The sequence below is a fragment of the Lampris incognitus genome, chromosome 6 (genome assembly GCF_029633865.1).
Source record: "Lampris incognitus isolate fLamInc1 chromosome 6, fLamInc1.hap2, whole genome shotgun sequence".
Classification (NCBI taxonomy): domain Eukaryota; kingdom Metazoa; phylum Chordata; class Actinopteri; order Lampriformes; family Lampridae; genus Lampris; species Lampris incognitus.
The window spans coordinates 39,432,492-39,453,723 of record NC_079216.1 but is presented as its reverse complement, the minus strand read 5'-3'; the positions used below and the strand labels follow the sequence as shown (position 1 = coordinate 39,453,723).

The 21,232-nt window shown below is 44.5% G+C and overlaps 1 protein-coding gene across 1 annotated transcript in view; it reads left to right on the top strand.

The window, feature by feature from the left end:
- kcng4a (potassium voltage-gated channel, subfamily G, member 4a) overlaps nucleotides 1–14,785 on the top strand; it is a 47,031-nt gene extending 32,246 nt beyond the window's left edge. The window contains exon 4 of the mRNA XM_056282312.1: nucleotides 13,859–14,785. Coding sequence (XP_056138287.1) covers nucleotides 13,859–14,785 — 927 coding nt within the window. The remainder of the gene's footprint in view (nucleotides 1–13,858) is intronic.
- Nucleotides 14,786–21,232: the final 6,447 nt, after the last annotated feature.

Here is a 21,232-nt window from a genome sequence, read left to right as displayed (position 1 = left end):
GAATGCACTTGAGGAGCGTCTCTCGGCGGCACCCAGAGGTAAACAACAGATCAATAACCGCTAAAGCTAATGTCACATCATCACAAAAGACAGCATCACAGCAGAACACGCACCCGACATTTGAAAAAGAAGTTAACTATGCTAGACAAGACATCAGACCAAAGACAGCTCTGCTGGTAGGGGACCATATTGTAGCGACTTCAGGGGGCAGCCCGGGACCGCCACGCGAACCCGTATCTCCCACTCCGCAAGCGACAACGTTAACCAGTCAACTAAAGGGTCCGACCCGTTAGCCAAGGACCAACGTGTCTACTTATCCGTGCACATTAAACTACCCCCCCTCCTTCGGGAAGCGCGTCCCGGGCTTCAGCATATCAGCTCCCTCACGCCTCTGGGCGTAAGCGCTTCCGATGACCACACGGTCTCACCATCCCACTTCTGACACCAATGCAGCGAATTCGGGGGACAGTCGGGGAACCGCTACAGCCGGGACACGAATCCGTATCTCCCACCCCGCAAGCGACGGGAGACACGGGTTCGCGTCGCGGTTGTGGCGGTCCCCGGACTGCCCCCCGAATTCGCTACAATATAATAAGAGATGTCAAAAGCAAAGTTTTGAAAACTGTCTACCCAACGCTACGGTTAGTGGCATGGTCCAAACACTGCCGCAAGTGTTATACGAGCATCCGGGCACGGACATATTTATTGTACATGTTGGAACAAATTACACCTGTCCTGGAATGACACATGGCTCAGAGTTGTAAAAAAAAAAAAGAGACTTAATAACCTGCACCTAATGGACGTTCTACATTAAGTCCCAGCTAATATATTTGTGTCAGGTGCAATCCCGACTATAGGGGAAGGAATTGAACATCTCAGCCACTTGCTGGCATTAAATACCTGGCTTTCCATACACTGCTCAAAAACTGAACGTCACTGACAACTTCAGCCTATTCTGGCAGCAACGAAACCATTTCAGAATGGACAGGGTTCATCTAAACAGAGTGGGGCTTCACATGCTTACTGCCAACCTAACCTACAGCCTCCGACACCTCACTGCTAGTATTTGGTAAGGGTCAGGAAAATCTGGGAAAAGTAAAGCAATTGTGTGACACATTTGAAGTCTCATGGGATCACATGGCCCCTGCTTTGAGGACCATATGAATGCTTTCCCTTCCTGTAGACATACTGCATGCCATAATCCTTAAACCTGAATACCTATTTAGTATAAATATGACTGATGATCTGTATAAACATTTTCCACCACCCTCTTGTGAATGAAAGGGCATGAAGGGTCACTTATTGTGACGTGATTCAAATGAGCGCTGGGAAAATCACAGGCCCGTTGGCCTTATTCACCTCGCCGCCATGTTGGTTAACTGACATCATGAGGGGGATTAGACGCGGAAGTGCAATAGACATGAATCTTAAATCTGCAGTATAAAAACCCAATTTCAAGAGTAGGATTAATCACAGTCACGGCTGGAAATCGTCTCAGTGGCTACAATAAAATATGTCCCATGGCTGAGCTATGTTTTCTTATCATTGTGTCGTGAATAAAAGTCAATCAGCAAAGCAGCCAATTGCCTTCATTCATTTTATATCATGAAAACCGTGACGGATAAACACATCTGAAGTCTTTTAAATTGGGCTTTGAAATGATAATAGCCTGACCTTTGTGCCATTTTATTCAATACTACTCTTGAAATAGTATTTTATAGCAGAGATTTAACATGGGGATACTCCCACAGCTAATCACCCTCATGATGTCAGTCAACCAAACATGGCGCCGGGGTGAATAAGGCGAATAGTGTACCCACAGACAGAGATTCGTGCCATAGCAATTCAACTACCCCTGCTGACGATAAGTCTACAGTTTCATGGTAGTGTGTGTGTGTGTGTGTGTGTGTGTGTGTGTGTGTGTGTGTGTGTGTGTGTGTGTGTGTGTGTGTGTGTGTGTGTGTGTGTGTGTAGCTGGATGACAGGCTGACAGCTACTGTAGCTGGCTGGCTGACTGACTTGGTAGGTCATATATTGTCATTTGTTAGGCAGCTCTGTGCTTTGCTGTATTTGTGATCAATCCTTTATGCTACAGAACCTTTTTCTTGTGTCAAGGCTTATTCATATTTAACTGCAGCTTCAGTGAAAGAGAATTGCAGATGTGTGTGTCTGTGTCTGTTTGCATGTGCAGACAGTGCAGTCTGTGTCAATACTATGAAATGCCCTGCACCAAATGCCACATGTTCCCTTCATCTCCATTTTGTAGTCAGAGCCATGCACTTCAGTTTAGTCCATCTGTAAAGTAAGTGCTCTGTAAAGAGGGGCACATTTTTACTCTATATCAGTCATAGCTAATGGAAAAACTAATACAGTCAAGTTGCTTTTTGGGGGGGGGGGTTGGCAGTGAGCTTGAATGTAGGTCAAAGTCTCAAGATCTTTTGGCTTCCAACCAACATATAAAAATTAAATTTTGGAAATACAAATATGCAAGCGCTTGTCCTTGTTCTTTGTTTTTTTTTCTTCTCTTTTTAACAGAATTATGTTAAAGCAGTTAGTGCTAGAGAAACAGGGAACAAGCCGAAAGAAGAAAATATTAAAGCAGTTAGTGTGTGTATATGTAGCTGTGTGTGTGTGTGTGTGTGTGTGTGTGTGTGTGTGTGTGTGTGTGTGTGTGTGTGTGTGTGTGTGTGTGTGTGTGTGTGTGTGTGTGTGTGTGTGTGTGCGTGTGCGTGTGTGTTGTGCGTGTGTGGGGTTGCTGGTAGTCGTTTGTGTCTCACGCTGAGATCAATCGTTAGTTTATCCTCGGCATGATCAGAATAATCTCTTCATCCCCTCCTCAGATGTTCACAGAATTTTTGAAACAAACCTCAGCTCTTCTTAAATTATTCAGAACAGAACTGATTTTTTAAGCACTGGATTCTGTGTTTTGCAGCAAAGACTCACTCCAACATATGTGCACACTAATTGGAGTTCTGCTGAGAGACTTCACCCCACAGTTTCTTTCTGAACTCTGTTTGTGTATGTAAGTAAGATGTTGCTTTAGTCTTGATGCTGCCACGTTGGAATCTGAGATATAACAGAACTAATTGGAAAATGGTTATTCAAGCTAATTACATGGGTTTAAGTCTGCACCTAAGTTCTGGTTCTGCAGTTGTGGAACCTGGTCAGAGAGTCGAGGTTGGTACCTCACAGCAAAATATGTCAGTCTTTTAATGTTGTGGGGCGTTTTAAAATCTTAGCTTTCTTCAGTAAGGGGAAGTTTCTTCGGATTTTCCCCCTTTTTCTCCCCAACTGTACCAATTACCCCACTGTTCCGAGCTGCCCTGGTCGCTGCTCCTCGCCTTCTGCCAATCCAGGGAGGGCTTCAGACTACCACGCGTCCTCCGATACGTGTGGAGTCGCCAGCTGCTTCTTTTCACCTGGCAGTGAGGAGTTTCACCAGGAGGACGTAGCACATGGGAGGATCACACTATTCCCCCCAGTCCCCCCCCCCGAACAGGCGCTCCGACCGACCAGAGGAGGCACTAGTGCAGCAACCAGGACACACACCCACATCCGGCTTCCCACCCGCAGACACGGCCAAATGGGCCAGAGCCCAAAATTTCCTATTTCGGTACACTCAAGGTGGCAAAACTTACTTATAATTTTTGAAAGGATCCATGTCTGTAGATGACATTTTGGTATGATAACCATTCCTGAGTGGCAGCTTTATCACAGTTATCAGCTCATGAAGTTAACCACCCCCTAAAGTAAATTGCATTTTAGACGCTGGTGCATATCCTGGTTTAGCCTCATGGTCAGGACATTTTTCAATGTTCTATAATATTGTCTTTGGTATCATTTTAAAGGGGACCTTATTAGCTTTCATTCAAGCCCTGTTGTGGATATTTCTCACAAATATAGAGGTCACTTGAGCTCTTCAACCCGTCAATAACACACATCTTTCTGCAATTTTCGCCTAAACTATATACTTTCTTTTAGCCCTGTGGCATCTAGGAATATCAGGGACACAAAACACAAAAACTGGAATACTCACAGGACTGTAAAGACTCAGGAAATGTATAATATACCCATACTATTTCATTGTGTGAGGTGATTGTGAACCTTAAATTAGAAGGGCATTATTACTAAGAAACTAACTAGACCAAAGCCAGTTAGTCCATGGGTCAGACCAGATATCGATATCACCCAAGGTGACACAACTTCACTGGTGCCATTTTATTTGGTACACTAACAGAAGTAAAATAATACATGATAACCTTTCCAAATGAGCAGCTATTTCATTTTTCTTTCAGGAAACCTGTTTCTGTGCCTCTCACGATTGTGTATTTGCCCAGATTTTTACAAATATAGCATTTCAACACCCCTGGTACTGATTAGCCTAGCTTAAACTCTGGGACAGTTCTTAGTTGGCCAACAACCAAGGATAACCAGTACTGTGTACTTCCATTCATTGTGCTAAGCTAGGCTAACGTGCAGCCAGATAGCTTTCTACTAAACACATATAGAGGAAACTGGTATCTATCTTCTTGTCTCACTCTGGAGAAGATTGTAAGCTAATTTCCCCAAAATGTTAGCATGTTCTTTTAATGTATATGTTAATATGATTAGTTAAAGTGGCTACGAGGAACTTTCATCTTGTGTTGATTTTAGCGGCCTCATGTGGACAAAATACAGCTGTTGCATAGCAACTAGGTAATGTATCTATTTGTGGTTATGTAAGATAAATAATGGTAATATGACGCTGGTGAAGCAAAGTAAACTTTGTTTTAGTAGTGTTCATACACCTAAGTTACATGTATTTGTTTGTATGTGGCAGGTGAAAACTGACTGAATATGGCCACTGGTGAACAAGCAAGTTTTTACCCAATACCAAAGCGCCCACGGGTGGAGTGCATTATCCACTGTTCTGATGATACAGATAAGCTGGTTTCACTACAAAGTGTCGACTCATGGAGAACTCTGCTCAGGGCAGCTCAGATACGAAATCATGCACCAGTTTTGAAACTGGCAAAAGACATTCCTGAGGGACAGATTCCAGCAATCTACTACCACAGAAAGTGTCGCAGTATCTTCACTATGAAGCAAATTCTTGATGGCCTCCTTGCAAAAGAAAAGAAAAGTTGTGTCTCTGCTGAAGAGAAACAATCTAAGAGAGTAGCTCGACATGCTCCAAGTACATCTAGGACTTATGATGCAGAGTGCACATTTTGTCAGAAAAACAGCAAATATTCCAAGAGACAGAATACGAGAGAAGTACTGGTGCAGTGTCGAGAACTGCGAGCTGATGCAAAGATCAGGAGTGCAGCCACAAAGAAAAGGGACAGCAGAATCCTTGCCATTGTGAGTAGAGACCTTGTAGCAGCTGAAGGGCACTACCACAGGTCATGCTATAGACTTTACACCAAAGAAGAGGTTTCCAAAGGAGAGGTTGCCAGCAATGAAGATGATGATGCTGCAGCCCAGTATGAAGCTGCTGTGAATAAGGCATACAATGAGCTGTTCCTCTTCATCAGGATGGAGCTTTTTGGCAATCCTCAAGTGATGACAATGACTGATCTCTCTTCTAGACTGGTAGCTTCAATGAACTCCCAAGGCATTGCCCAAGTCAAGGAATCAACCAAGAAGCACATAAGGCGAAACCTGGAGAGTGAGTTTGCTGGAGCCTTGCAGATATTCCCTGATGAGAAAGGAAAATTCCTCCTCTATCCCGATAACTTGTCCATGAGGGAACTTGCCAAAGAAAATCAGTCTCTCAAAAGGGAGCTGCAGACCCTGAAAAGTGTCAGTGCACAAGATGTTATAGCCAAAGCAGCCATCAAATTGAGAGCAGACATTAAAAGTCAAGATGTTCCTCAAACCTGGCCGCCTGAAGTCAAACCAGAAGCAGAATGTCCTACCATTCCAGAGTCGCTCATTATCTTCCTGTACTCTCTACTCACAGGCTCAAATGATCCTGATCATGCATCCCAGAGAGTGCAGTGCCTTCTGCATTCATTTGGCCATGACATAGTATATGCAGTGACATGTGGAAATACCAAGCCTTCCAAGCACATTGTTCTGCCATTCAGTGTCAAATCGTTGACAGGAAATGTAGAGTTGATAAACATCCTCAACCGACTTGGTCACAGTGTGTCCTATTCACAGATGGAAGAGATCAACACTGCCCTGTGTCTCCAGAAACTCTCATCATCAGGGAGTGGCATTGCCCTTCCAGCTAACATCCATCCTGGCATATTCACAACTTTAGCCAGGGACAATATCGACCGTCTTGAAGAAACTGTCAGTGGTGAGGGAACATCTCACAGAGTCAATGGGATTGCTGTGCAAGCAAAGCCAGTCAACCCACTTCCTGTCCAACCCATGCCCACTGTTCCCAAAACAAAGAAGAGAAGCATTGATGGACCCCCACCAATGTTACCAACCTACAATGCTGGACAACGGGTAGGGCCACCACAAAGCAAAAAGTCAGATGCCGATACTGCAGCCAATACTAAGCTTGCCAGAGAGAAAAACCTTCTTTGGGTCCTAGCACGCATGTCACAACAAGAAGAACAGTCAGTCAGCAGCTGGACAGGCTTCAACATCCTGACTCGAGGAGAGATGACGGTCATCCCCGACAATATAGGCTATCTGCCTACCATCAATGCTCCAGCGACACAAATGTCTACTGTCAACGAGGTGCTTAACCAGTCACTGAGCATCATGCAGTGCTTAGGCCTGAGGAAGATTGTCTGTGTCTTTGACCAAGCCCTGTATGCGAAGGCTGTCGAGATCACATGGAAACACCATGACAAGTTCCATGATATCATCGTTAGGCTTGGGGTATTCCACACCATCTGCACACTGCTGGCAATAATAGGAAAGCGTTTCCAAGATGCTGGACTCAAAGACCTCTGCATTGAGTCTGGCATGATTGCAGAAGGCTCAATTGCTGGTGTTATGGATGGCCGCAACTACAACAGGGCAGTGCGACTACACAAGCTCCTGTATGAGGCTCTCATGCGACTGACCTTGAATGGTTTCCTGTCCTGGTTGGAAGAAACTCACAGGAATGACATGGTTCACCTGAATGAGACATCTAAGACCATTGACAGCCTTGGGAAAGAAGTCTCACAACATGCTTTGAAGGAGGTCCTCGAGAACAGCTCTTGTACACGCATCATGGATCTATTTGAAGTCTACCGTGAGTTCCTTAGAGGTGGAAACGGCAGCCTCGCGAACTTCTGGATGTCCTATTTGGACATGGTTGAAATCTTGTTGGGGCTCATCCGAGCATCCAGAGAGGGAGACTGGATGCTACACTTGGCTAGCATTCGAGCAATGATCCCATGGTGCTTTGCTTATGACAGGATGAATTATGCACGCTACCTCCCCTACTACTACGCCCAGATGTCTGAGCTGCCCATCACACACCCAGATGTGTACACAGAATTCATGGAAGGAGGCTTCTCAGTCCAACTGGGCTCCACCAATCCCTTTGGCCGAATCCCTGTTGACCAAGCTATAGAAGAAACGGTGAACAAAGACACCCAAACAGCTGGAGGGACAAAGGGATTCAGCTTGAAGCCAGGAGCTGTGACCAAATATTATCTCACAGCTGAGTATAGAAGCATGTACCTCAGACAGCTGAGAGACCTGACAGGTCAAGGCAGGTGCAAATGGTCTCATCCAGATCTACAGAGTCCAAGGATCAAGAGAGATGAAGCAGATGTCCAGTCTCTCATGGACCTTATGGAGAATAACTGGCTCAATCCTATGTCCCCTGATGAGATTGATTTGGTTAGCCTCTCCACTGGCAACATGGCTCCACCTGATGTGACCATAGATCTCTTGAGAGCTCTTGAGAAAGGAGAAGAGGCCTACCAAGCATTCCAGCAAACAAGGTTAGATGCAGACCCACCACCTGTGAAATTCCACGACAAGATGACCAAGCAAAGTCTGAAAACATTCTCCAATGTCAGCACAAAACAAGCTCATGGAAAGAAAGCACAGGATGTGGTTCTGAAGGCAGATAGAAACCTTTTCAGTCACATGATCCTGGTGGCTGAAAGCAGGAAGGTGAATCTGAAGGATGTCCTTGCCTACCCATTGGGCCCACTACCATGGGCACTGGCAAATGCTGATGGGTCCTTACGAAAAACAAACAAGGCTGCACTTGCCAGAGAGCTTGAAAAGAATGTATCTCCTGCAGAAGACATCCCAATCCCATCTACTTCCATCATTGATGGGATGAGCCTGGTCCAAAAAATGAATGGCAACAACAAAACCTTTGCACAGGTGGCAGAGTCAGCCTTGACCCAGGTCCTCCATGAGGGAGCACAGAGTGAGAGGACTGATGTTGTTTTTGATGTCTATCACCAGACTTCGATCAAAGATGCTGAACGACTGAACCGGGGTGGAGACATCACTCTCCAGTACAAGAATCTTGCAGGGGGACACCACGTCCAGCAGTGGAGAAAATTTCTGTGCAGTTCCTCCAACAAGACCGGTCTCATCAAGTTTCTGGTGGAAGAGTGGAAACTCCCACGATACAGAGCTATGCTGCATGGCAAGGTGTTGTACATGACCTGTGAGGAAACCTGCTACAAGTTGACAGAAGATGGGTGTGAGGAAGCAGCAGAACTGCACTCCACACATGAAGAAGCTGACACCCGTCTGCTCCTGCATGCATTGCATGCAGCAAATGCGGGCTCAAAGTCAGTTATCATCACAGCTGAGGACACTGATGTCATGGTGCTTTGTCTTGGCTTCCAGAAGGACATCACCTGTCCCATCTACCAGAAGTGTGGGACTCAGAACCGCACACGGTTTGTCGACATCACCAAACTGGCAAGTTCACTTGGAGACAGCATCTGTGACAGCCTAATTGGCTTACATGCCTTCACAGGCTGCGACACTGTCAGTGCATTCGCTGGTCGAGGGAAGCTGAATGCCCTGAAGATAGTGAGAAAGCACACTTCCTGCCAAGAGACTTTTAGTCAACTGGGACAGACATGGAATGTGAGTGATGAGCTGTTCCAGAAAATTGAGCAGTTCACCTGTCGGATGTATGTTGCTAATAGCAGCACTGCTGAGGTGAACAAACTGCGTTACCAGCTCTTCTGCACCAAAAGGGGAGAGGTTGAGTCCAGCCAGCTGCCACCATGTAGAGACTGTCTCTTTATGCATGTTCAACGAGCCAACTATCAGGCAGCAATATGGAAGTGCTGTCTGCAGGCTAACCCTGTGGTGCCAAGCCCTACTGAGTATGGATGGACAGACGATGAAGGCAAGCTGGCCATTTACTGGATGCGCTCCCCACCTGCACCAGATGTGGTCTTGGAAATGCTAACATGCAAGTGTGTGCATTCATGCAAAATGCCAAGCTGCATGTGCCTGTCAAATGGACTTCCATGCACAGACATGTGCAGGTTACAGACCTGCAGTAACCAAAAACAGCAGGATGGTCCAGAACTGGACTTTGAACTTGGGGAGTCAGATGATGAGAGAAACGAGCAGTTTGATGAATGACAGTGTGATGATTCTGATGGTATTACTGTGGTAGTAGTCTATTGATGCACAGGATGTTGATTCTGGACTTGGTTACCCAGAGCTTGATAACAATAATGTAACCATATTCACACATACCCATTACCCTACCCATTACCATTACATATACCCACTAATGATATGGGATTACATGTATCATTGACTAAGTATATGTAAATGTCAATGTTGTTTAAAATATTAAAATAGTTCATTACCTCACTATGGTATTCCTTTTTATCATGTATTTTGATTGTGTATTTAAACAAATGTATAGAGACCATTTTGTGACCTAACTGGCTTTGGTCTAGTTCTCATTTAAGGCTCACAATCACCTCACACAATGAAATAGTATGGGTATATTATACATTTTCTGAATCTTTACAGTCCTGTGAGTATTCCAGTTTTTGTGTTTTGTGTCCCTGATATTCCTAGATGCCACAGGGCTAAAAGAAAGTATATAGTTTAGGCGAAAATTGCAGAAAGATGTGTGTTATTGACGGGTTGAAGAGCTCAAGTGACCTCTATATTTGTGAGAAATATCCACAACAGGGCTTGAATGAAAGCTAAGAAGGTCCCCTTTAAAATGATACCAAAGACAATATTATAGAACATTGAAAAATGTCCTGACCATGAGGCTAAACCAGGATATGCACCAGCGTCTAAAATGCAATTTAGTTTAGCGGGTGGTTAACTTCATGAGCTGATAACTGTGATACAGCTGCCACTCAGGAATGGTTATCATACCAAAATATCATCTACAGACATGGATCCTTTCAAAAATTATAAGTAAGTTTTGCCACCTTGAGTGTACCGAAATATCGTCTGGCCCATGGACTAATTGTGTCTGTAGAGACGCCCGACCAAGCCTGAGGTAACACGGGCAATCGAACCGGCGATCCTCGTGTTGGGTTCCTCTCTGCATTTAACCATCCTAGCTGTGTCTGTGAATGTTCTCATTCATCCAGGTCATGGTTATCCAAAGGGGTTGAGTCAAGTGCAACTGGACTTGGTATATATCTGTGAAGACATTTCGCCTCTCATCCAAGAGGCTTCCTCAGCTCGTGCCTTTCTGACTTGACGAAGCTAGTCTAGCTTGGTCTAGTCAGGCGACAGCGCTAACCACAGGGCCACCGTGCCGCCATATGTATATGGTTGAGTCAAAAGATTCTGTGACCTGAAATTATACAAACGCCAAAACCTTTTATCAGTTTGTTCCCATGCTCTCTCTGAGACCTTTCTGCTTATTTCAAAGCCAGCACCTCAGTGGCTGCCCGCCCTTGCAAATTGTTTCCAGTGATTTCTGTCCTCACCATAGTCTCGTTTGTGATTTGACACTGATATGTGTAATGCACACAGTGATGCAAAGCTCCCTGTGAGACAGCAGTTGGGGTGAAATGGTCACATTGTGTTAAAATGAGCTGTCATTGACATTTGTTCCAAAGTCACAGTAAAGAGATAAGGTCAGGGAAACAGTGATTACTGGGCAAGGTACTATGTATGTGTGTGTGTGCATGTGTGTGTGGGGTTGAGGATGGGAGATAAACGATATAAACGGGACACAGAAGACAGATACAAGAGGAGAAGTAAAGGTTAAATATTTAGTTTAAAAGTGGTCATTTTCAGAGAGAGAACATTTGGTGAAGAACAAATAACCCCCGCCCCCAAATCCCCTACCCCACCAGTCTCTGGGATCCCGGGAGAAATCACCAACTGTATTGATGAAACCATTGTAAGAGTTTGTAAGAGTCTCATTGTTATTGCATGAACAGCTTGCGATGGCAATCTGTTATGTTTCTCTGGCCCAAAATGAAATCATGAAAGTTCATTTTTATTCTCTTAAGCAATGGCAATTTTCAACATCATCTCTATGTATAGTGTAGAGACAACACTCCATTACTAGCTATAACACTGTGCATCACTGACATGCTGGCAAAATTGTGCAAAAAAGTGTATTTATAAGTAAGCAAATATTAATTTATAATATAATATATTTATATTATATTATAAATTAATAAATAAATTAAATTATTTAATTTATTGATTAATTATTATGGGTGGCACGGTGGCACAGTGGTTAGCGCAGTCGCCTCACAGCAAGAAGGTCCTGGGTTCGAGCCCCAGGGTAGTCCAACCTTGGTGCGTCATCCCAGGTCGTCCTCTGTTGGAGTTTGCATGTTCTCCGTGTCTGCGTGGGTTTCCTCCGGATGCTCCGGTTTCCTCCCACAGTCCAAAGCCATGTAAGTCGGTGAATCGGCCGTACTAAATTGTCCCTAAGTGTATGTGTGTGTGGGGGCCTGGCGGCCTGTCCAGGGTGTCTCCCCACCTGCCGCCCAATGACTGCTGAAATAGGCTCCAGCGTCCCCGCGACCCTGAGAGCAGGATAAGTGGTTCAGATGATGGATAGATGGATGGATTAATTATTATTAATAAAATTATTAATTATCAAAATATTATTGTTGTTATTATTATTCACTTAGGAAGATAAGCGGTTGGATAATGGATTATTATTATTACTATTATTTATCATTATTATTGACTTATTAATCAAATTAATTTATTATTCAAATAATTTACTTATTAATTAATATATAAATATGTGTATTTATATCTTATACTTATTTTGTGTTTATTTACTTTATCTATAAAGCAAACAGTGGCATTCGTGTGGCTCTATGTAGCATAATTGGTATTTTCCGAAGGCATGGTGGCAACCCTGGAAGTAAGGGTTGTACTTTCCACATTCACGGATTGCATACCATTGACATCACTGGTACTTCTGCAGTGTTTCCGAGGCATGCAGAAGACTGCTCAAGATTATGGCTGCTAATGGAGTCTTATCTGTACAATATAAAAAAAAAGATAATGTTGAAAATTGTGATTGGTTCCCTTTAATGTTGTGAGAAGGCATAATGGTCTGAGAGCCAGCCATTTGAAACGCCTTACTTTTGAGTTGAAAATCTATTTCCCTGTTCACATTTACAAAGGAACACGCTGTACTCAGTGGAAGATAGGTGCATTAGAGATGTACCACAGGGAATATCTCGTGTAACCAACCCTGTAGCTCAAATCTTTGGATAACAGGTAGCTGTTTATCTCTAAACGAATGAACAAATGGGGAAACTTGATCGGTGTTTAAAAGCCGCCAGCCAACTCATTGGCCAGTGCCCACAGCATATCCAAAGCGGTGATTAGATTGCCACAACTTACTGTTGTTGCCATGTACAGTCAAGTACAACATGACAACACCATCCGACAAGGATGCATGTTCAGTCTGGAGGGATGAAACGAATGGAAGAGGGTGAGATTTGGATGAAAGTTGTCTGAGATCTGAGAAATCCAAAAGCTGGTTGATGAATAAGGGTGGGGCGGGGGGGCATTTTCGTGAAGGATGGGGAAGCAGGAAAAGAGAAAGAAATAGAAAGAGAGATGGAGGACTTGTGTCGGTGTTAAAGGGATGGCAAAAGAAAGGAATTTAGTGAAAAGTAGCGAAGGAGGGGAGAGCTACAAAGGATGAAAGATGGGAGGGAGGGTGTACAAAGGAGAGAGGGGATGAAAGGAGAGACAGAGTGAGTTCTGAGGGGGAGAGGATGGAATCAGAAAAAAAAGTAGAGGGTGGAAAACGAGAAGGAGAGGGATGAGAGTGAGCATCTTCTCGAGAAAATGGATGAAAGACAGAGGGAATTGTGCAGGATGGGTGAGCAAAGAAACAGAAGCAGAGAACAAGCAATGAGGTTGATGGTCTAAATGGAGAAAAGTAGATGGAGAAGGTGGAAGGGAAGCAGGGTGAGGTGAATAAAAGGAGTAAGACAGGTCATTTGAGGAGCGAGAGACAGAAAGAGAGAGGGGGTATGGTGTCTGGGTGAAACCAGCTAGCAGATTTTTTTTAACCATACTGCCAGTACAGTATATGGCCAGAAGCCAGTATCTCCCCTGTGCTGTCATATGGATTCATATTTGACTTCTTCTGACTTGGTTAGAGGGCATATAGCCATGTTTGTCTTCCGTGGCTGCTCTGAGGGGATAACATATTAATCTCTCCAACCTGTGCTAATGAAATCATTGGTCAGTGGTGTCGCTCCATAATCTGTCATTGTAGCTAGCATTAGCGTGCTGGGTAGCAGTTTGCCAGTGATTTATTATTACAAGAGCGATTATCTGACCACAGGACTTTTTAACTTCCTCCCAATCTCAACACATTCTCCCCCCCTACCTCCTCTCAACTCTCTTTTTCTCTCTTCTCTTTCTCTGACTGGCACTCTCACTCTTTTCCTCTCTTCCCTCTTCCTTCCTCCTTGTCTCTTTCTCACTTTCTCTCTCTCTTTTATAGGGCGAGTGTTCCACCAAGTGCTACCACATGTTCATCATAGAAACAGTATGCGTGGCCTGGTTCTCCCTGGAGTTTGTGTTGCGATTCATCCAGGCCCGCAGCAAGCTGGACTTCCTGCGTGGTCCCCTCAACATCATCGACGCGATGGCAATCCTGCCCTACTATGTCTCCCTGGTGGTGGAGGATGAAGACCCGGCCCTGGAGCATGAGCGGCCCGGGGGAGGGAAGGGCTATCTGGACAAGCTGGGCCTGGTGCTGCGGATCCTGCGGGCCCTGCGGATTCTCTACGTGATGCGTTTGGCGCGCCACTCCCTGGGCCTGCAGACACTGGGACTGACGGTGAGACGCAGCACCCGGGAGTTTGGCCTGCTCCTGCTCTTCCTCTGTGTGGCCGTCACGCTCTTCTCTCCCCTGGTCCATCTGGCTGAGAGCGAGCTGACGGGTGCCCAGGACTTCAGCAGCATCCCAGCGTCCTACTGGTGGGCCATCATTTCCATGACGACCGTGGGCTATGGCGACATGGTGCCCAGGTCCATTCCAGGGCAGGTGGTGGCGCTGAGCAGCATCCTCAGCGGGATCCTCATCATGGCCTTCCCCGCTACCTCTATTTTCCACATGTTCTCCCGCTCCTACCAGGAGCTCAAGATGGAGCACGATCGGCTGTTCAAAGAGGAGTGCGCTGCAGCTGCTGCTGCCGCTGCTGCTGCTGCTGCTGCTACTGCTAGCACCGGCACTGGGGAGCTTCAGGAGGCAGGGGGGTTAGCAGCGGAAAGTGAGGGAGGAGGGTTGGAGGACTTCCCTCCGTCTGGATTAAGTCTTCGTCTGGATAAGGAGAGCCCACACTCCCTTGAATCTCGGGCTCTGCTGGGGAAAGGGGGTGACGCTGCAGGAAATAACAACCACAGTCTGCCAGATGGAGCTTTTTAATCTGGGCCACAGTACCAACCTGCTCCTGATGGGGCTGCACACACACCGACTGACTCAAACCAAGACTTAATGTGGCGTTTGTTTCCAGATGCTGTAAATTATGTACTGCATACAGGATAAATACTGTAAACTGAATATTCCATAAGGGCCTGCTCTCACACTGTCTTACTTCCAATGTGGAATTAAAGTGAATGGGTTGCTGTGGACGTATTCACCTTAAGAAACATTAATTGAACACAATTTGTTTTGCTCTTTGCCTCTTTGCTTTCACTGAATTTTTGTGAGGCCAGAAAGAGTACATGCCAGAGGCGCACTGTCAACTGAGAAGAGACTGTATAAGATACTAAAATACTTTGAAAATCTCTTACATTTGGCCAGCAGGAATTCAAGTGTCAGAACACTTAATTTTAAGCAAGCCTATGCATCCATGTTTAGTCACTGGCTGCTAACATAAACATGCAATAGCCAGTCCAAAGTTGCTTTTCCCTCCACTGTGAAAATGCTCTCAAGCTTAACCAACATGCTTGATTTCATTCTTTTATTACTTTCTTATAAGTCAGCAACAGTATGAAATGAAAACATAGTGTAGCTGACTCTAGTACTGTATACTATGAAGTTCTGCCATGATTTCGAAGTGCTCCTCTTAACTATGTTAGTTTTCGGTTTTTTGAGAAGCTAAAAGCCATCTTCAGATAAGTAATGTTTAGTTTTGACCCATACTTGATTGATGCCTATTCACCCCACCATGTTCTCTTTCTCTCTCCTTTAAATATAAATAGAGCCGAGATGCTTTGGGAGTCAGTCTCTGGACTCAAAGAGGTCCCACTCTTTCACACTAACCAGAATAACGGAGCAGATATTAGGGATCTTGTGATCAAAAATGCTTTTTTTTAATCAGCTGATGGTGAGAGGAAGAGAGATTGTGTGCTAACAAAACTGAGTGAGTGAGAAGAGAGAGAGAGAGAGAGAGAGAGAGAGAGAGAGAGAGAGAGAGAGAGAGAGAGAGAGAGAGAGAGAGAGAGAGAGAGAGAGAGAGAGAGAGAGAGAGAGAGAGAAATAGTGCTAAAAACAAGGAAATGTACTTTGCAAGGCTCCAAATAAAAGCTCTCCTTGTAATCTGAGAGAAATCAATTTTCTGGGTTGTTTTTTTGGGTACGGTGGTCTAATCTTCTCCACATGCCTGGCCTGGAATGCTCAATCAGAGGCGACTATTTCTGCTGTTGTCACTGAAAGCGCAAGAGCCCTTGTAACAGCTGTCCTGCACTCAGACACGTAAGTATTGTGTAAGGCAGAGTGCAGTCACGATACCCCGTTTACATCAGCTGAATGTTAGTATACACTTCATAACACCAGAATGCATAGGGCACCGTGGTCTCTCTGCATACCCAGAATAATACAAGGGCAGCTCTTTTGGTCTGTTTGTTTTTTAGATACAGCAATAGGAATAAGGAGCGATGATAATATGATGATATATTGTGCCCCTGTTAAGCATACATGTTTAGGTTGTTGATGAGATAATTCGCCACCAAACAGTCAAGTAGCAGGGTGGCTTCCTTCTGCTCTTATTTCAAGAACAGGGGTCATTTGCAAGAGTGGGCCGAGGAGGAGACTGATACAGAGGCACATCAGGGGCATGCCAGATGTGGCTGTAATCTAGATTAATGTTGGGATTAAGCCCCACAGACAAACTGGTCACTGCCTGCGGAGCTCAACCTCAAACTCAGCCTCATTCAATTGCTTTAAATTTTGTCTTTGCTTGGGCTGCAATCGCAGCGGTTGCAGTGCAATCACTTCTGATTTAGTGTGGTGTCTAGTGCCCATATGGCATCACATTTCACTAGTTAGAGCAACAGCATAGCTTGATTTATAGTAGGTAGCATTTGTAGCTGGCACTCCTGGTGTAGCATATGGACTGGAGCATATTAGTTCAAAAAAGGCAATGTTACTTAGCCTGATGGGATGTGATGAACTAACGACACAAAGCCCCATAACTTGTCTGTATAGTCTGCATCTTTAGAGACATTTATATACACCGATCAGCCAAAACATTAAAACCACTGACAGGCAAGTAAATAACATTGATTGTCTCATTACAATGGCACCTGTCAAGGGATGGGATATATTAGGCAGCAAGTGAACAGTAAGTTCTTGAAGTTGATGTGTTGGAAGCAGGAATCTGATTCCATGGAAGAGCTACTGTAGCTCAAACTGCTGAAAAAGTTAATGCTGGCTATGATAGACAGGTGTCAACAAACAGTGTATCGCAGCTTGCTGTGTATGGGGCTGCGTAGCTGCAGACCGGTCAGAGTGCCCATGATGACCCCTATCCACCACCATAAGCCCCTTCATTGGGCATGTGAGCGTCAGAACTGGACCACGGAGCAGTGCTGGGAAACTTTGGGTCCTGGCATTCATGTGGACGTTACTTTGACACGTGCACCTACCTAAACATTGTTGCAGACTAAGTACATCCCTTCATGGCAACGGTATTCCCTGATGGCAGTGGCCTCTTGCAGGATAATGTGCCCTGCTACGCTGCAAAATTTGTTCAGGAAAGGCTTGAGGGAAATGACAGCGTTCAAGGTGCTGCCTTGGCCTCTAAATTCCCCAGATCTCAACCCAGTTGAGCATCTGTAGGATGTGCTAGAAGAACAAGTCTGATCAATGGAGGACCCACTTTGTAACTTACAGGACTTAAAGGATCTGCTGCTAAGGTCTTGGTGCCAGACACCAGAGGACACCCTCAGAGGTCTTGTGAAGTCCATGCCTCAATGGGTCAGAGCTGTTTTGGTGGCACGAGGGGGACCTACACAATATTAGGAAGGTGGTTTTAATGTTTTGGTTGATCGTTGTACTTGTGATATTTTCCAGGGCTGCAGTCTACCACATGCCTCCTCCGATACATTTGGAGTCGCCAGCCGCTTCGTTTCACCTGACAGTGAGGAGTTTCACCAGGGGGATGTAGCGTGTGGTCACGCTATTCCCCCCAGTTCCCCCTTCGAACAGGCGCCCCGACCGACCAGAGGAGGCACTAGTGCAGCAACCAGGACACATACCCACAACCGGCTCCCCGCCTGCAAACATGGCAAATTGTGACTGTAGGGACGCCCGACCAAGCCGGAGGGAACACGGGGATTCGGACCACTGATCCCCGTGTTGGTAGGCAATGGAATAGACCACCACACCACCCGGACGCCCCCTCTGCTCTAACTCTTGAAGAGACAACTGGCTTCAGTGTTAAATTATGCTAATAAGCACAGAGGATACCTCTTAATTTGTGGGAAGTGTCATATTGTAAAGTCAAATAAATGCCAAAGTTAATTTGTTGTTGTTGTTTTTTTTTTTTCTAGTCCCACATGCAAGTTGCCTTTTGAGGTCCGCAGTCTCTGTTCTCCATTCTCTCTACATTACTGTCTCTGGGGAATTGGCATGAAAACCATAACTCATTACATTTAAATGTAATAAAAAAAACAATAATGACCATACATAGTTAAGGAAATTGCTTTTAAAACAGTTACCCAATGGATCAACCAGCCAGTGAATTAATGTTTTTCACTCAATTGTATTATTTCAAAATAAAAGATCCCATTAATCAATTATATTTATGGGAACTAGTAATTAATTACACTGAAGAAGTTTGAAAGGTGCAATATATAATCAGAAAAGCAACAAGAGCTTCACGTCACAAGGGGCAAAGGAGTTCATGTAAATACCGAGGTTGTCCATCCTGATTGTGTATCGGTACTTTGAAAATCCATCCCCTTAACAATCTCATTTCCCTAATCCCTCTGTATGTGTTTTGGTCTAAGTAAGCAAATAGAGACAGTCAAAATACACAATATACAAGATAAATCAGGATGGGATACTAGCAACTTGGTTTAATTGATCTTATTCCATATGAGAACGGACCCAGGACAGAGGGTTGGAGCTTTTCATAAATATTTCTGAATTTCTGAAACATTGAGATGATGACACACATTACAAAAACAAGGTCTGATTTTAAGACATATACCTGTATTACCTGTTTTCTTTTACAATATTTTTACTGTCTTGGTAAAGAGTTATGGAGACACATAACTTTTTAATGTGACGTGATTAAGAAATGATTAAGAAGTAAACGACTACTTTGGTCTGTTTTTTACATTTCACTCAGAGCAAAAGTGTTATACTATTTAGGATGTTGAGCAACAGGAGTGGAAATAATCAGCGTCTGTTTCCCGATTACACAAAACACCACACCAGTTATTACCAGGAAGCCTTTTCCTCTATTTTCACGGGTACTTAAAATCAGACTAGCACAACTAATTAAAGCTAGGAACTAGTGAGCTGTGACATATTGTACCTGTGCTGAATACATATAGTCACAGACTTAAAACTCTTTTGCACAGGACACACACATGCATGCACACACACACACACACACACACACACACACACACACACACACACACACACACACACACACACACACACACACACACACATATTGCAGGCAGGTAAAGCGAGGACATTTTGCAGGGATCTCATCGGGATGGTCTGCTGTTTTGGCCCCCTCATTCAGCCAGCACTTCCATAGGATCCTAGTCTGTACGCTCATCACATAGCAGGTTTGCCGCTGCTGCCAAGGGCTGCTATGTTCCCCCATTAAAAATGGATGGCAAGGTTCTTCTTTCTTCACTCTCCCAACAGATCATAACCCTCCGTGTTCCTTTATAGTTTTTTGCACGTTAACTATGCACAGTGCTTGCTTCCTGTCTTTTCTTTTCGCCTTTCTCCCTTTCTTTTTTCCTCCTTCATATCTTGATTTTAATCTTGGTCTGTCTGTCTTTGTGTAAACCTGTCCCCCCCCCCCTGTCTCTCACATTACTTTTTCTCCCGGTGTATTGATGGTAGTGTAAGGCAGTCAGCATGCTGCGATCTATCACAGTGACAGGGCCAGCCCGATGGAGGTGTGTTGATGGACCAAGGTAACGGTGTCTGGACACAGCACACCAGATGGATTGGCGCTCTCTGTGTCATCTGCTCCTATTGCAGCTCTGTCCTGTTCGCACCATGACCTTAAAAACCTTGACAATGGTAAAAAAGTTAGCTGAATGCAATGAAAGAAGGAAATGAGTTTACTCTCTCTCTCTTTTACTCTCTCTCCCTCTCTCTCTCTCTCACTTCATCTCACACTATCTTTCTATCACTCCATCTCTCACTCCATTCTCAGCTTTAAATCAGCTCTGCAGCTTGGAAAGGTTTCTAACTCTCCTTGTTGCAGTCTCTTTATTTTTTTCAGTATGGGGCTGTGCATTATTAACAACCACGCCAACTTGCCCTGAGCATTTTTAGGTCCAAAGAATAGAAGTTGGTAGAATGATACAGCAAGGGAGTGAAAGAGACTGCTGTTCTGAGATATGATTTCATTTTCTCAAACATTTCAGAAGTCATGTTTTCCTAAGAAATAACCTTATAAATGATGAAGTTGACTGGGGATTACATTCATTTATTTTGGTTGGTATTTAATTACTGCAGATGATGCCATACAATATCTCTCAGTCCAAAGGAAATATGAAAAGGACTAAATAAACTAGTGAGTGAGTGAGTAAGTGAATGAGTTTGTGAGCGAGTGTGTGAGTGAGTGTGTGTGTGAGTGAGTGAGTGAGCAAGTGTGTGAGCGAGCGAGTGTGTGAGTGAGTGAGTGACTGAGTGAGCGAGTGACTGAGTGACTGAGCGAATGAGTGTGCGAGTGTGCAAGTGAGTGAGTGAGCGAATGAGTGAGCGAGTGAGTGTTCGAGTGAGTGAGTGAGTGAGCGAGCGAGCGAGCGAGCGATTGCGGGTAAGGGGGAGAGTTGACGTTTAGGAACTGTTTTAAAATTCATAGCCAGCCTTACTTCCATCATGTATTTATATACTGTCATTGGCTGAGTAGCTGCTGTTAAGTGCCCCTTGGTCATGTTAGCTGAGAGGTTTTTGCCTGTTGAGATTGGTGTAATTTTCCACATGGAGGTCAAAATAACTGCTTGACTTTTAGCTTTACTCTTGCACTCTGGTGTGTGTGTGTGTGTGTGTGTGTGTGTGTGTCCATGCACACGTGCATGTCTTTGTCAATTTGCCTAAGTGAGACAGAAGATCGTCTGCAAAGACACTGATGATAAATTGGTGTGAGGACCATGCCCAGGGCACAGATATAACACTGGCAGCTCAAGTGGAAGAAAAAAAAAGTATGATATTGGCAAAAGACTCATGATAAAGATATTGATGATGACACATAATCTGGTATCATTATACTCACATGATCCCATACGGTTAAATGTGAAATATTTCAAGAAAATGTCTTTTAATCTCATCTGACATATTACAGTTCATAGGTTGTTGTTGTTTGTAACTGCGGCGAACCGTCAGGGCCTTCTAGGCCTTCGGTGAAGGCCCAAGACTCCACAGAAAAAGGAAAACACTTTTATA